At 45.4% G+C, this 17,467-nt stretch overlaps 1 protein-coding gene across 3 annotated transcripts in view; it reads right to left on the bottom strand.

Annotated features, from left to right (window-relative positions):
* The window catches only part of LOC102433518 (hippocampus abundant transcript-like protein 1), a 102,270-nt gene that overhangs the window by 22,376 nt on the left and 62,427 nt on the right, over nt 1-17,467 (bottom strand). For 2 of the 3 annotated variants that reach the window (XM_014467577.2, XM_023743624.1), the window contains exon 6: nt 366-584. The exons of the other annotated variant lie outside the window; for it this stretch is intronic. In XM_014467577.2, the coding sequence (XP_014323063.1) occupies nt 366-584 (219 nt within the window). The remainder of the gene's footprint in view (nt 1-365; nt 585-17,467) is intronic. 3 annotated transcript variants of the gene reach the window in all.

Here is a 17,467-nt window from a genome sequence, read left to right as displayed (position 1 = left end):
TTTTATCCTTTTTTAATTTAGCAATTGAAAACATCTACTTTAAATGGCAACCTTCATTTCTTTGTTAAAAAATATAAACCACCATGCAAAACCAAAAAAAAATTCTTTCCCTCATCAGGAATTAACTGGACATTTTTTCTCTCTTTTGTTGTGATAACCGCATGCATGACTTAAGAAATATCAACTCTATATATTCCTTGGTGCACACTCTACCTCAGTCCCTTCCTTGCAATTAATTTGTTTCTATTACTGGAGACAGAAATGGATTAACAATTGTGGGGATGCTTGAGGTTGCAGAAATATTCTTTTATTTGCATGGCTTAGAAAGATACTTAGAAAAATAATGTTTTCAGATTTTTATTTACCGCAAAAGGATCTGCTTGTTTCCAAGAAACCTGAGCTCCCCAGGAGAGTGGTCTCATTTTCTCTGGCAAGGATTCTGGAACAGCCAATAAGATGAAGCAGATGTCTAGAAGAGCCACCACCGTGGCCACCAGCACAACAAGGTTGTCTCCATAGCTGGCTGAGAGGTATGCTCCAATGGCTGGGCTGCTGACCAGACTGGCTGCAAAGGTGGCTGAGACCTGTGGAAAAAGCACGCTCTCCCCCTGAGTCTCACCTGCAGCAGGTGCACACACACCTACAGCCACCCTCCCTTGGTTTTAAACAAGACAAAGGAATGTGTTGCACACAAATTTTAAGAAACAAAGAGAATCCAAGTCATTTTGTTTTAAGAATTTTTTCATCCACTACTAACTAATTGGAGATATTGTGTAAAAGTACAAGAGCAAAAAAAAAAAAAAAATTGTGGCCCTGGCAAGTGTGGTTCAGTGGGTCAGAGCATCATTCCATACAAAGAAAGGTTGTGAGTTTGATCCATGTTGGGGTGCATGCAGAAGGCAACTGATGGATGATTCTCTCCCACATTGATCTCTCTCTTTCACTCCCCCTCTCCCCCATCTCTCCCTCTCTCTAAAATAAATGGAAAAATATCCTCTGGTGAGGATGGAAACAAATAAAAATTGTGCAAACCTTCCTTATAAAGAAAACACACATGCTTTAGTCTTCTTTAATTGAGAAATAGGGCTGTGGGAAGAAGGGTATTTAAAAAATGCCCACTGGCTTATGATAAAAATCTACTCAGGGACTGTACTTGATTTTCTCTCTCAGAAATATGCACTGTTTGAGCTTCCAGTCAAGATGGCAGAGTAGGAAAACGCTGTCCTTGTCCTCTCCCACAACCAAACAAAAATTACAACTACAAAGCATCGTCATTAAGGACCTCCCAGGTACCAGCGGGGCAGAGACCGAGAACGGGCTGGTCCCACACCCAATGTGGCAGTGAAGTCAGGACTGACGTCTCAGCTGCGGAGGCCCAGCTCAGGGTGCCAGTGCCAGGAAGAGAAGTCTCCAGAACTGCTGGCTGGGAAAACCAGCAGAGAGCGCGGCCAAGTGAGAGAGGCTGCTGGAGTACTGGGCGTTCTTCAAAGGTCCACGCATGGACTTATCGTTGGCGCACTGGGGCAAAAGCCCGAAAAGCTTGGAAACACGTGGGAGGAACTAAATTGCCGCCATCAGGACAAAAGTGCTGGCAGAGACCAGTGTTCCTTTGCTGAGCCCTCCCCCTTCATGCAGGCAGGCACCATATCTGATCTCCATCATCCATCACCCTGGCAAGTCCCTGAGACCCAGCCCCACCCAACTTGTGGGACAACCCAAGCCACTACCAGTGCTATTTCCATACAAATGGCCTATCTAGGCTTACGCTGCAGACTCCTAAATTCTCTCCAAGGTTCATAAGCCCCAAACACCAGCATCTGGCCTCAGCATGCTCTTCACCTCCTGCTAAGCGACCCCTGGCATGGCACTAGTGACAGTGACTCAGTTCACACCTGGGCCTCACCCAGGCACCTCCAAGCCCAGCACAAGTGGCAACCATCTGGAAAACACTTTGTAGCTCATGCCAGATAGGGTGAAAGCAGCGGTGGACACTGACCTGCACTTCCCAGGAGGCACCACAGTTAGCTCACCCGGTGGACAGCTTCAGATCACACTAAAGCACAACCCAAAAATCTCCATGAGCGACACACTCCAGGGGTGAGCTCAGCAGGCACCAGAGCCCCACTGAGGTGAATCCTGCTCCACTGGGTCAGCCCCTACCCAGCACATCCTCTGTGATGGTTGTGGCCAGTCCTTACAGCTGATCAGTCCTCACAGGTGGGTAAAATCCATCCCACTGACTTGCCAACAGCAATCAAGGATCAACAACCATGGGAGGGTGCACACAGCCCAAAAGGGTAGGGTGGTACCTGGAGCACCCAGCTCAGGTGACTGGGGAGGCTGAGCTACAGGGTCCCACAGGACACCTACTACACAAGCCACTTACCAAGATCTGGAGATATAGCAGCTCTACCGAATACATAGAAACAAACACAGCGAAGAACCAAAACGAGGAAACAACAGAAACAAGGCTTCAAAATGTAAGAACAAAACTCCAGAGAAAGAACTAAGCAACATGAAGACAAGCAATCTATCAGATGCAAAATCCAAAACAAGGGTTATAAGGATGCTCAATGAACTTAGGAAATGAATTTAGAGAGAACTTCAAGAAAGAGGCAGGAAACAAAAATAAATAAAAAGATAGAAAACATAAAAAAGAACCACTCAGAAATAAAGAATACAGTAACTGAAATGAAGAACACATTACGGGGGAGGCAAGATGGCCTATTTCAGCCAGCAACCAGATTTTCTACTTTTTAAATATCTTTTTATTGATCTCAGAGAGGAAAGAGAGGGAGAGAGAGAAACATTAATGATGAGAGAGAATCACTGATTGGCTGCCTCCTGCACGCCCCCTACTGGGGATGGAGCCGCAATCCAGGCATGTGCCCTTGACTGGAATCGAACCTATGACCCTTCAGTCCACAGGCCGACACTCTAGCCCAGGGGTCCTCAAACTTTTTAAACAGGGGGCCAGTTCACTGTCCCTCAGACCGTTGGAAGGCCGGACTATGGTTTTAAAAAAAACTAGTCGGCTGCTCAGCAACAGGCAGCGGCGGCAAAAACACCCGGCGGGCCGGATAAATGTTTTCGGCGGGCCGCATGTGGCCCGCGGGCCGTAGTTTGAGGACCCCTGCGTCTAGCCCCTGAGCCAAACCGGATAGGGCTCGACCAGATTTTCAGCTAAAATACTGAGCATTAAATTTGAAAAATGAAGAGAAGTATAGCTGATTGGACATACTGTATCTAAGGATCACTGAGGAAACAACATAGAGACTGGTAAGAGGAGGGGAGTCACGGAAAGGGGGAGCCCCCTGGAGCAGGTGCATGGCTGAGAGGCTGAGTGACATAATCTGCAAAGAGCCCTCCCCTTAGGAGTGTGGAATCTCAACCCCACACAGGGATCCCAAACCCACAGCAGCAGAGACTGGAAGAGCTTGCATAGCACTGGGCAGAGGGAACGAGGGGAACTCTGCCTGGGACTGGGACCCACCCTCCCAGTGAAGGAGCGTCCTCCTGTGGGCGGCCCAGCCTGAGAGGCTTGCCCTGGGCTCTGACTGCTGGGGAGTCTGCGTTGCAGCGGGTGGGTGCAATGGAGGGTCTAGAGCAGTGGTTCTCAACCTTCCTAATGCCGCGACCCTTTAATACAGTTCCTCATGTTGTGGTGACCCCCAACCATAAAATCATTTTCGTTGCTACTTCATAACTGTAATGTTGCTACTGTTATGAGTCGTAATGTAAATATCTGATATGCAGGATGTATTTTCATTGTTTACAAATTGAACATAATTAAAGCATAGTGATTAATCACAAAAACAGTATGTAATTATATATGTGTTTTTTGATGGTCTTAGGCTACCCCTGTGAAAGGGTCGTTCGACCACCAAAGCGGTCAAGACCCACAGGTTGAGAACCGCTGGTCTAGAGGCTGCACCCAGCAGTGACTATGAAGGACCCTCTACTCTCTTGAAAGTCATTGTGCAGAGGCCCTGTCAGTGAGTAGATGATTGGTTTGGAGAAAGGAGAACGTTTGACACAGTCCCAACTGTTTATTTTTTCTTTTGTTTTCCTTGCCCATAAAGGTGTCAGGAAAAATACTGTTAACAGAAATATCCAACATTTTACTGCCTATGTTTTCTTCTAGGAGTTTTATTGTTTCAAGTCTTATATTTAACTCTTTAATCCATTTTGAGTTTATTCTTATATATGGTGTAAGGTGGTCTAGTTTCATTTTTTTGCACATTATCTGTCCAATTTTCCCAACACCATTTATTGACTAATTCTTTACCCCATTGTATGTTCTTGTCTCCTTTGTCGACCATTAATTGACCATAAAGACATGGGTTTATTTCTGGGCTCTCTAATCTGTTTCATTGAGCCATGTATCTGTTTTTATGCTAGTGCCTGCTGCTTTGGTTTTCTCTGGTATTGTGATTCCTCCAGCTTTGTTCCTCTTTCTCAAGATTGTTATTTGGGCTCTTTTGTGGTTCCAGATAAATTTCTGGATTATTTGTTCTGGTTGTGTAATGTATGCCGTTGGTATTTTGATAGCTGTTTTGAATCTATAGATTGCTTTGGGTGTTATGGACATTTTAATTATGTTAATTCTTCCTAACCGCAGCATGGTATATGCTTTATTTGTATCTTACTCAATTTCCTTTTTTCAGTATCTTATAATCTTACAAATACAGGTCTTTTATCTCCTTGGTTAAATTTATTCCTAGGAACTTTATTTTTTTATGCAATTGTAAATGGGATTGTTTTCCTTTCTTTGTTGGTGTATAAAAATACAACCAATTTATGGATATTGATTTTGCATCCTACTACTTTTACTAAATTTATTTATCAGTTCAGTGGAATCATTAGGGTTCTCCATATACAGCATCATGGCATCTGCAAATGACAGTTTTACTTTTTTCTTGCCAACTTGGATGCATTTCCTCCCCCCTTATCTCACTGCTGTGGCTAGGACTTCCCAGTACTATCTATAATAATAAAAGGGTAATACGCTAATTAGACTGGACATCCTTCTGGACATCATCCTGGACAAAGCTGGGGCCAAAGGGAAGCCAGCCCAGGTCCCGGATGCCAGAGGGAAGCCAGTGCGGGCAGCCAGGGGAAGGAAGGCCTACTCTTGCAGGAATTTTGTGCATCGGGCCTCTGGTCTATATATAAAAGGCTAATATGCTAAGTGTCCCTCCACCCACCCGACCAGTCGCTATGATGCACACTGACCAACAGGGGGCAGACACTCAATGCAGGAGCTGGCCGAGCTGCAGTGACTTGGTAGCGGTGGTTCTCGGGTGACACATGCTGAAACCAAAGAGGAGGGAGCCCGATCCCTTGCGAGGCTGCGCGATTCCACCTTTGGCCATGGGTTATGTTGTTGCTGGGGCACTGTGGGACCTGAATCTGGTTTACTGCACACTTACATTTGCGTTCCACACCCTGTACGACAGCAACTTTACAGAGTGCCCTCTCACACTCCAGGACCCCTCGGGGGATGTCGGAGAGCCGGAGGGATCCTGCTCACTCTGCAGACGCCCTTTGAGCCACGGTGCCACCCCAAGTGCAGCCGGCTGTGGAGGGATCACGGGAGGTTGGCTCCAAGGCGTGTCTGGTCCATCTCGCCCAGTCCTGCCCTGCCAGTCACCTTCTAATTAATTTCCTTTCAATGTACACGAATCCGTGCACCGGGTCACTAGTATTGAATAAGAGTGGTTGGGAGTGCACGTCCCTGGTTCCTGATCTTAAGGGAAATACATTTAGTTTTTATCATTGAGTATAATGTTGGCTGTGGATTTGTCACATATGGCTTTATGTTGAGGTATGTTTCCTCCACTTTCAGGTTACTGAGAGTTTTTAGGTTAAATGGGCTCTGAATTTTGTCAAATACTTTCCCTACATCTATTAATATGATCATTTGATCCCCCCTCCTTCATTTAGTTTATATGGCATGTCACATTAACTGATTTCCAGATATTATAGTTTTTTGTCATCTGGGAAGGTCCTTAATTTACCTTTAATTTTAACTGATAGCCCTGCTAGGTAGAGTAGTCTTAATTGTAGATCCTTTCTTTTTATCACTTTGAGTATTTCCTGCAAATCCCTTCTGGCCCGAGATGTTTCTGTTGAGAAATATGCTGACAGTTTTATGGGAAGTAACTGTCTTTCTCTTGCTTCTCTTAAGACGATCTTTGTCTTTAACCTTAGCTATTTAGATTATGATGTGTCTGGGTGTGGGCCTCTGAGTTCATCTTGATTGGGATTCTGTATGTTACCTGAACAGACTAGGCACAAGTTTTTAGTGATTATTTCTTCATTTTTTCAAATCCCTTGCTGTCTCTTCTCCTTTTGGTACCCCTATAATGTGACTGTTGTTAAGCTTGATGTTGTCCAAAACATTTCTTAGACTTTCCTCATTTAAAAAACTTTTTTTTCCTTTTGTTGTTCTGCTTGGGTGTTTCCTGTTATCTTTTCCTTTAAATTGCTGATTCGATCCTCTGCTTCATCTATTCTGTTATTGATTTCTTCTAGTGTATTCTTCATTTCAAATATTGTATTCTTCTCATTGAGTTCATCCATTGTTCCCCTAAATTCCTTATAACCATTGTATACATATAACCATTGTTTTGAATCTGTGGTAGACTGCTTGCCTCCATTTTATTTAGTTCTTTTTTTCTGGGGATTTCTCCTCTTCTTTCATTTGGGGCATGGTTCTTTGTCTCTCTATTTTGCCTGCCTTTTTGTATTTGCTTCTGTGTATGAGGTATATCTGCTATGTCTCCCAATGTTGGTATGCTGGTCTTATGTAGCTGGTGTCTTGTGGGGCTCAGTAGTGCTATCTTCCTGATCACTTCAGCTAGGTGTTCCAGAAATGTCTCTTGGGTGGGTTATGTAAGCCCTCTTGTAGTGGCGTCATGACTGCTGTCAGCCCATCTGTGAGTGGACTAACGCTCAGGCAAGCTGACTATAAGGATCAACCCTGACCACAGTGTATGAGTCACTGTGTGGGACCTCCCCCTCGAATCAGAGTTGGCCTCAGCAGAAAATGGCGACTGCTGAGATTTCCCTGTGAATGTGCCACTTGTGTGGTTGGTTGGTCGTGCTCTGGTTTGGTCTGAAGCCCACCTCTGGTTGTGCTGGTTCTGGGTCCATTTTGGGAGGAACTCTGGTGCAGGTGAATGTCAGAGGCTGCCTGTAACTGGCTTTGGACTACCCTGTGTGGAGCTACCATGTAATCCACAGTTAGTGACTGCCTCCACTGGGTCTGGGTGTGTGTAGGAACAGACAAGCTGTGTACAAAGGTCAGCTTGAGAAACTCCAAGCCTGGGGCAGATCAATAAAAGGCCCAAGGTACTCAGAGATCAGCCTCCATGTGGCAGCTGCTCCACCACCCTGAGGATGCCTGGACTTCCTCCAGAGTTGCTTGAATAAAGCCTGTAGTGTGGGCCCAGGCTGGCGGTAGCCTACAAGGTGTGAGCTCAATAGGGCATGGCAACCGGGGACAGAACAGGGCTAGTGGATCTCCTGTTTGCGGGTGGTATGGGACAGGCACTCAGTGGGGGAAAGTGGTCCCTACTCCAGAACCACAGCACTCAGTCACTGCATGAGTCTCCAAGGAGAGGATCCTTAAAAAAGAGCTCACTGCAGGTCCAGGCTGGGTGCAAGAAACAGACTTTTCTGAAGGACATAAGCTTGGCAGGGCAAGGCCACAGGGGTTGGGAGGCCAGGTCTAGTGGGTCTCCTGGTGATGGATAGCACCGGTGGGGTACAGTGGGGCGGGGGGGGGGGGGAGAATGCCCCCTGCCCTGGAGCCACACAACCCAATGCCTGTCTCAGTTGCCAACAAGAGATCCTCAAGAAAAATTAAAAGCACACCACAGGTCCGGGCGATTGCAGCCAGCAGTCTTTTCTGCAGGATGCAAGCTCAGCAGGGCGGGGTCACCGCAAGTCAGAATGAGGAGACTAGTGGGTCTCCTTGAGGGGGGTGGGCACCAGGGGCCACAGGGAGAGAAAATGACCCCTGTTCTGGAGCCACAGAACTGAGTGTCTCTGTCTCCACCAAAATCTCCTCAAGAAACAAAAATCGCACCAAAGGTCCCACTGGGTACAGTCAGCCAACGTGAGGTCAGCACAGTGGGGCCACTGGGAATCGGAGGGATAGGTTTGTGGGTCTCCTATTGGCCAATAGACAGCACCAGTGGTGGGCAGGGTGGAAACATGGCCCACGTTCCAGAGTCACATAATTCACCGACTGCCCTAGGCTCCAACAACTACTGTGTTAGCCTGAATGTCTTTGTTTCACAAGGCAGAACGCACTGTGCCCAAGCTGCAACAGACCTTTCTGCAGGTCATGAGCTCCGCCAGGTGTGGGTACCAAGAGTTGGAGGACTGGGTTAGTACACTCCCCCAGACTGGTGCTATGAGGGCAGAAGTGCTTGACCCAGGGGAGAGGTGCCTGTGGGCCTTTAGATGAAGCGGGTGAACAAATAAGCGGTTTGAAGACATGGTGGCAGAAAACACCCAATCATAGCAGCAACAAGAAAAAAAAAATTTTAAAGTAAAAATAGTTTAAGGGACCTCTGGGACAACAGGAAGTGTAACAACAACCCTTACAATAGCCAAGATGTGGAAGCAACCCAAATGCCTATCAATTGACGAGTGGATAAAAAAGTTGTGGTTCATATATGCAACGAAACATTACTCAGCCATAAAAAAGAAAAGAAACACACAAAATCTTACCATTTATGATAGCATAGATGTACCCAGAGGGCATTATGCTATGTGAAAAAAGTCAGTCTAAGAAAGACAAATACCGTATGATTTAACTTACATGTGGAATCTAAAGAACAATATAAACGAACATACAAAACAGAAACAGACAGATACAAATAACACCACCTGGAACCAAGATGCTAGTGTAGGTAAAAGCAGGTATTTGCAGCCTCCCACAACCACATCAAAATTGCAACTAAAATCCTATATAATAAAGAGCTAATATGCTAATTAGACTGGACATTGGAACCACCTTCTGGAATGACCAGTGGGTGGGGGGTGGGGCTGTGGGGCTTTGAGGCAGACGGGGCTGCAAAAGCTGAGCCCCTTGCTTAAATTTTGTGCATCGGGCCTCTAGTACAGGCTGACCATCATTCAGAACCACCTGAAATCAGATTGAATGGAAGCCCTACAACTAGAGAAGTAAAGAAGAAAGGACACTGAGGCTGGTAGGAGGGGGGAGGCACGGAATGGGCTGGTCTGATACCCACTTGTGCCACTTTTTTAATTGGTAGGGAGATCTCTGTGGAGGCCGCCCTTGAGTAGCAAGGGGTCCCAGCCCTACATCAGACCCCCTGCCTAGAGTTCCAGTGCTAGGAAGAGAAGTCCCCTTAACTTTGGGCTGTAAAAACCAGCAGGGGTTGTGGCTAAGTGACAGTAATGCTATTGGAGACCCAGTAGTTCCTCTTAAACAGCTGGTGCATAGACTTACATGGTCCCACTTCCTCTGAGCTCTAGCACTGGGTGGCAGCTTTGAGGGATCCAGGGACATAGGGGGAAGGAACTGGATTGTCTGGCAGGAACTTGGGGGCAGCTTTCTCCTAGACAGGACAGGAGTGCTCACAGGGATCATTGTTCCTGTGCTGAGACCATCCTGTGTCACAGAGCTGACTGGCAGCCATATCTGAGTCTCCATCAGCCTGGAGCATCTCTTTGCTCTGCCCTGGTGATTCTGAGACCCCGCCCCATCCAATTTGCAGCCCCACCCAAGCTGTTTGCAGCAGCTTCTCCATATGAATGGCCTGTCCTGGCTCAGGCTTCAGACTTTGCAAAAATCTCTTTAAAAAGCTGCAGCTGGTGTCAGCGTGCCCCAAACCTATCAATAAAGGGACCAAGACCCAGCCTGCCTTGCTGGGCTGTACTTGGGTACCTTCAAGCCCAATACAAATAGCAAATAGCAGCCATCTGTAGATCCCTCTCTACCTCCTGCTAGGTGGTCACAGGCAGTGGCTGACTTGGCACCTCCTGGGAGGCCCCAGAACCAGTGAACTCAGTGGACAGCTTCAGACCATAGCAGATTACAACCCTACACATCCACGAGTGATACACTCAAGGGGCAGACTCAGTGAGTACCAAAGCCCTACTGAAGCAGTCCTGCTCCACAGGGGTGTCTCCTGCACAGCTGCTCTTTCACTGTAGTCCCAGCTGGGACTCACAGCCAATTAGCCTGGAGGTCAATTCCTCCCAATGACGCCAATAGCAATCAAGGCTCAACTACAAGACTGTGCACACAGCCCACACAAGGGTGCACCTAGAGTGCCCAGCTCAGGTGACTGGGGAGGCTGAGCCACTGGGCTCTATAGGACACCTACTACACAGGCCCCTCTACCAATTTCAGGAGACACAGCAGCTCTACCTAATACATAGAAACAAACACAGGGAAGCAGCCAAAATGCAGAGACAAAGAAACATCTCCCAAATGAAAGAACAGAAGAAATCTCCAGAAAAAGATCAAAATGAAATGGAAGCAAGCAAACTATCAGATACAGAGTACAAAACAATTGTTATAAGGAAGCTCAAGGATCTTAGTGAGAGCTTCAAGGAACTTGATGAGAACGTCAAGGGATTTAGTGAGACTTTCAAGGATCTTACTGAAAATGTCAAGGATATGAAAAAGGACTAATCAGAAATTAAGCATACACTAACTGAAGTAAAATATAATATACAGGAACTCAATAATAGAGTAGAGGATTCTGAGAATCAAATCAGCGATTTGGAATATGAGGAAGCAAAGAACACCCCATTAAAAAAGCAAAAAGAAAAAGAATAAAAAAATATGAAGATAGTGTAAGGAGCCTCTGGGACAATCACATTATAGGGGTTCTAGAAGGAGAAGAGAGCGCAAGATATTGAAAACCTATTTGAAAAAATAATGACAGAAAACCTCCCCCTATCTGGGTTTAGGAAGCACAAAGAGTCTCAAACAAGAGGAACCCAAAGAGGCCCACACCAAGACACAGCATAATTAAAATGCCAAGAGTTAAAGACAAAAAGACAATCTTAAAAGCAGCAAGAGAAATGCAGCTAGTTACCTACAAGGAAGAGCCCATGTGACTGTCAGCTGATTTCTCAACAGAAACTTTGCAGGCCAGAAGGGAGTGGCAAGAAATACTCAAAGTGATGAATAGAAAGGACCTACAACTAAGATTACTCAGCAAAGCTATCATTTAAAACAGAAGGTCAGATAAAGAGCTTTACAGACAGGCAAAAGCTAAAGGAGTTCATCACTATGAAACCAGTATTACATGCAATGTTAAAGGGTATTCTTTAAAAAGAGAAAGAAAAAGAAAACCAAGATAAAACATGAACAATGAAATGGCAATAAATACATATCTATCAACAATTTAATCTAAAAATCAAAATAAACAAACAAGAAATGAACAAAATAAACTGATGAATAAAATAGAAGAATAAAAGGCATGGAAACATGGAACAGACTGAGAAGGGGTGGGGGTGGAGGTGGGAAGAGATTAACCAAGGATTTATATGCATACTAGAGGCCCAATGTACGAAATTCGTGCAAGAGTAGGCCTTCCTTCCCCTAGCTGCCGGCACTGGCTTCCCTCTGGAACCCGGGACATGGGCTTCCCTCGCAGCCCCAGCTTCATCCTGAAGGTTGTCTGGTCTAATTAGCATATTATGCTTTTATTATTATAGACTAGTGGCCCGGTGCACGAAATTCATGCACAGGGGAGGGTGTGTTCCTCAGCCTGGCTTGCACCCTCTCCAATTTGGGACCCCTCGAAAAATGTCCTGCCAGTTTACAGGGATCGGGCCTAAACCAGCAGTCGGACATCCCTCTCATAATCCGGGACTGCTGGCTCCTAACCGCTCACCTGCCTGCCTGCCTGCCTGCTTGCCTCTAACCACTCTGCCTGGATAGCCTGCTCGCCCCCAACTGCCCCCCCCCCCCCCGCTGTCGGCCTGGTTTGCCCCAAATTTTGATATGAAAAGATCACCCCAAACTGCCCCCCTGCTGGCCTGCTCGCCCCTACCTTACATCCCCACTGGCCTGCTCATCCCCAACTGTCCCCCTGCTGGCCTGCTCACTCCAAACTGTCCCCCCCGCCCCCGCTGTCCTGATCACCTCCAACTGACCCCCACTGATGGCCTGCTTTCCCCTAACTGCACCCCCCTGCTGGTCTGCTTACCCCAACGGCCCCACCCCCCACCAGCCTGATCACCCACAACTGCCCTCCCCTCTTGGTCTGTAACCACCTCTACCTCGGCCCCACTACCATGGCTTTCTCCAGAAGAACATCTGGAAGGTCTCCCAGTCTAATTAGCATATTACTCTTTTATTAGTATAGATATATTTGTCTATAAATATGATTATGATTGCAGATATGAGTAGGACCAGGTAAAATTTTATAGAATGGGCCTTTTATTACAGATGGTTTGCTATGTATGCATTTTTTTCTAAAGAAGTAAAAATTACTTTAAAAAATGTTTCAGGAAGACTTCGAGAAATTTACAGTATCTGCTTTTCTTCCAAGAAAGTTGTCACTTTTATGCCAGAGTGAGAATTATTTGTATGCTTTGTATGTCAGCATTGGCCACCGTGACTGGGGGGCACTTAGCTTGACTTGAGGGTAATTATCTTGCTCACTGGCTGGGAGGGAGGGTGTGTGGCAGAGGAGATAAATACTCGGTTCTGGATTATTCATAGATTGCTGACTTTCTGGATTGATTGTGCAAGCCCCTCCTTTTATTGATGTCCACCTTCTGTTGACAGACATCTACCCTGGGAGAGAAATGAGATGAAACTCTCTTTCTTGTCATTGTAAAAAGCATTTGAATTCCTAAGGTGTGATAAGGCCACCCAGCCATCCACAGTCAAGGTACACATTTTCATGGAGGATGTTCCCACTCTTGAATAAATTAAAACAATTTTTTTCTTTTAATTTAAACTTTCTTCTATAACTGTTTTCTTGTTACTAAAAAGCTAGTTTTTTTTGAAACTGCTTCCAAAGCTTTTCAAGCTGTATATGTCCTTGGAATGAATTTATAAATAAGAATTGAGCCCGGCCGGTGTGACTCAGTGGTTTAGCATCGACCTATGAACCAGGAAGTCACAGTTTGATTCCAGGTCAGGCCACATGCCCGGGTTGTGGGCTTGATCCCCAGTACGGGGTGTATAGGAGGCAGCCGATCAATGATTCTCTCTCATCATTGATGTTTCTATCTCTCTCCCTCTCCCTTCCTCTCTGATTCAGTAAGAATATATTTTAGAGAGGGGGGGGGGAGGGAGAAGAGTGTATATGTTGGTAAATAAAAAAACATGTATTTGATGCTCTTAGAAAGTCTTATTTTCTTTCATTAAAACTTGTGCAGTATAGGGAACTCCATAGATTCTCTCAATTTGAAGAAAGTTAGAGGGAAAGGTACTCATTCAGAGTTCCTTGGGAAAATGTATCACTTATATATTTTTTTGTTTATTTTTTTAAATCAAAAACAAATATTTTCTATTCAGAAAATATATTTGGATCTAAATATCTTCTATAATTTTAACCCTAAAATATCAATTTAAATATTTTTAAAATGGTTGGGATGTTTGTTTTTTTAAATAAGTTAGGTTACTGGATCACCTGGGGTAATTTTCTGATTGGAAAATTAAGAATTATAGTCAGAGGGAAGGACATTAGAATTTTAAAAGAACATATTCAATTTACTTTAGAAGCCGAACCTCTCTTATCATGTGACTTGTTTTGTATGTCCGTTAAACTATACTATCACATAAGCATTGCTGCTATTGGGACAAACAGTGACAGTTGATTCAGGTCATTTGAATGTCCACTGTCTGTTTTAATTTGTATGTTCGTTTTGACTCTGTCATATGCTCAATCTTCAGTGGAAGTCATGAGAACCTTTTATTTTTGCCTGCTCCCTCCTTTACGTTGGAAATATTCTTTTTTACCCAGAGGGACCTTAACTTTGATGTAAGGGATTGTTTCCATTGCCAACTTTTTCTTCCTTGCCAAGTAAGAGAGTTGTGAACTCTTCAGTGATGCCTTCCCCAGGATATTTGCAGATGTGGTTGGGAAAAGTCATTTCATCCCCGACCTTTGCATGTCAGGTGCTGGGGTGCCCGGGTGCCGCCTGGCCTGCACCCCGGCTCTCCCGCCCTCCGATCGCCACGGTGATCACAGGGCCGCAGGCCAGCCGGCAACCCTGGCCCCCGGGGGTCTGGGGTTGCTGCCTGGCCCTCTGATGGCGATCACCCGCTGGGGGGTGGGGAAAGTTGGCCTTTGCCCGCCCCCCAGCTCTTGCCTGCTGCCTGGGTTGTCGATCACCATTCTTCTGTCTTTCCCCTTTTGCCTCCCATCATTGCATGTATGCAAATTAACCGCCATCTTTCTTGGCAGTTAATTTGCATATCGCCCTGATTAGCCAATGAAAAGCATAGCGGAGGTATGGTTAATTACCCTTTTTGTCTTTTATTAGATTAGATATGCATACCTAATGAACACAGACAATAGGGTGGTCAAGGACCAGGGTGAGGCAGGAGCCAGGTGGAGGGGGACAATGCGGGGCAATAGGGTGGACATCTGTAATACTCTCAACAATAAGATTAAATGAATGAATGAATAATAAAAGCACCTCCCCACACCCTCAATTTGGAGGGGATACAATAGCTACCTCAGGTGTAAAGGGGGAAGAAATATTATGAGATAAATGCTCATTATTAAATAGTGCATTCTGAACCACTCTGAACTGTGAGAAAATTACCTTTCCCACCCAGGCGGTGCACCCTGCAACAGTGCTCTGAGGAAGTGCTCCGATCATTTTCTGGTATTTTCATAATTTAAATATGTGTAAATTGCCATGGAAAAAACTGGAAATTAGTAAAGGCAGAAATCTTGATAAGACTTTTTTTTTTTTTTAAATATATTTCATTGATTTTTTACAGAGAGGAAGGGAGAGGGACAGAGAGCCAGAAACATCGATGAGAGAGAAACATCGATCAGCTGCCTCCTGCACACCACCCCCCGGGGATGCGCCCGCAACCAAGGTACATGCCCCCGACCGGAACCGAACCCGGGACCCTTCAGTCCGCAGGCCGACGCTCTATCCACTGAGCCAAACCGGCCAGGGCAAGACTTTTTTACGTCTTGCAAATGAGGAAGAAAGGAACATTATTATTTACAAGTCCATACATCTAGAGCAGCGGTTCTAAACCTGTGGGTCGCGACCCCTTTGGGGGTCAAAGGACCCTTTCACATGGGTCGCCTAAGACCATCAGAAAACACATATATAATTACATATTGTTTTTGTGATTAATCACTATGCTTTAATTATGTTCAATCTGTAACAATGAAAATACATCCTGCATATCAGATATTTACATTACGATTTATAACAGTAGCAAAATTACAGTGATGAAGTAGCAACGAAAATAATTTTATGGTTGGGGGTCACTACAACATGAGGAACTGTATTATTGGGTCTCGGCATTAGGAAGGTTGAGAACCACTGACCTAGAGAGTCAAAAGCCTCACACCTGACTGAGAAGGCACAGCAGACAGAGGGTCAGGTCTCACCCTTACCTCTGAGAGCAGTTCAGTTAGGCCATTGTCGGCAAACTGCGGCTCGCGAGCCACATGCGGCTCTTTGGCCCCTTGAGTGTGGCTCTTCCTAAGCCTTAGGAGTACCCTAATTAAGTTAATAACAATGTACCTACCTATATAGTTTACGTTTAAAAAATTTGGCTCTCAAAGGAAATTTCAATCGTTGTACTGTTGATATTTGGCTCTGTTGACTAATGAGTTTGCCAACCACTGAGTTAGGGCATCCTGTGCTCAGGACTCCTTCCTGTCACCTCTCCCTCCACTACTGCCTACTTGTCCCAACCTTCTCCCTTCCAACATCAGAGAAGCAAATCTTATACTTCTGCTGAGCACTGCTCTCACTGACTCTCTCAACACCCCTATGAACAGATGAAGAACTGAGCTAGTGAGGGGAGCTAAGTCACTGGTTCCAGAACTTTCTCTCTGAAATCTCCTTAAAGCCCTAATGCTCAGCACAACAGTTTGTGACTGGTTTTTCTGCTGAAAGCAAGGAACAGAAATCTAGTATAAATTGGAGGGAAATGAGTCTCTCAACAGGTGCTTCCTACAATGTAGAGAAAATCTGCACAAGTGTGGTAAGAGGCTTTGGCACCTGTACATTTCTCCGTTGACCAACCTCTGAGAGCCACTTTGAACACCCTTCCCATCAGCTTCCTCCGTCCTCCTTTGCAGGACTCTGGAGATGCCCTGGTTTTAGGACATGGCATGGAGAAATTCAGGAGAGGAGGGAAAGGGAGGAGAGAGCAGGGAGTAGCTAGAAGGGAAGTTGGGTTGGAAGGGGAGTTTTTTAAACTACTGAGGTCTAAAGTCAACAAAGTAAAAATTGGTATTGTGTTTAGTGGGACAGCAGTAATTGTCCATCACTGATTTCTGCAATTAATCATTTAATGAGTCAACATTGAATGACTCCTTACTTACAATCTTCCAGGAAGTGGGATTTAAGGAAAAAGACTTGGGAAAACAGAGAAGTAACCTGGGTTTCTGGCATTCAGTCCCCCTTCAAATTATTCAACAATCCAGCCAGATAATTCTTCTTCTACCTTCTTACTGTAAACATTTTCAAACACAGGAAAGTGGAGGGAAAAGCACAGTGCACGTTGGGGGGAAGTGGAAATAACACCCTAAAATATGGCATTCTGGCATGTGGATCGTTTTGAGCTGAAAGCAATTAACAACACCCAAAAGACTCAGGAAAAGCTTGATACTCTCCCATAGCAGCCTAACAAATGTGAGATAGGGAGCCGGCAACTGCATGGCAGGGCAAACACCTGATCACTGCTCTTCCTGTGAATTGTCTTCCTCCCGCTTTGAAGTTCCAGAACCCGACCCCTTTCTCCTCAGCTCAGGATGGCATATAAGCCTCAACTGCCTGACTGCCTTTGAGTCACTCATGTCTTTGTGGAGTTCTTGTACATATTAAATTAAATTTCTTTTCCCCTGTTAATCTGTCTTATGTCAATTTAATTATTAGGTCAAAGAACCTAGAAGGTTTAAGACGGAACAATTTTCCCTCCAACAACACCCCCACGTGCCAGGGGGTGCGCACACTGAGCACAGGCTCACACGCCCTCTTTCCCCTGGAACCGGCTGAGCAGCTCTCAGAGACGGGATGCTCTGGCATCAACAGTTTCAGCCTGTCATCGACAGGTCTTTCCTTCGCCTACACGACCACAACGCCATGATCAGGCCTAGGAAAATTAGAAATGACTGTCTAATATTCAAGTATCCAAAAGAAAAGGTCTCTTACAACTTTTGCAATGCATTCAAGAATTATTTCCTGAATGAATGTGTAGCCCTTTTTCTGCATATTAGATTCCAAATAAATGCCTGAGCCACACACC

The sequence above is a fragment of the Myotis lucifugus genome, unplaced genomic scaffold (assembly GCF_000147115.1).
Source record: "Myotis lucifugus unplaced genomic scaffold, Myoluc2.0 scaffold_404, whole genome shotgun sequence".
Classification (NCBI taxonomy): domain Eukaryota; kingdom Metazoa; phylum Chordata; class Mammalia; order Chiroptera; family Vespertilionidae; genus Myotis; species Myotis lucifugus.
Note: the sequence above shows the minus strand (reverse complement) of the source record. Positions and strands in the feature narration are given on the sequence as shown.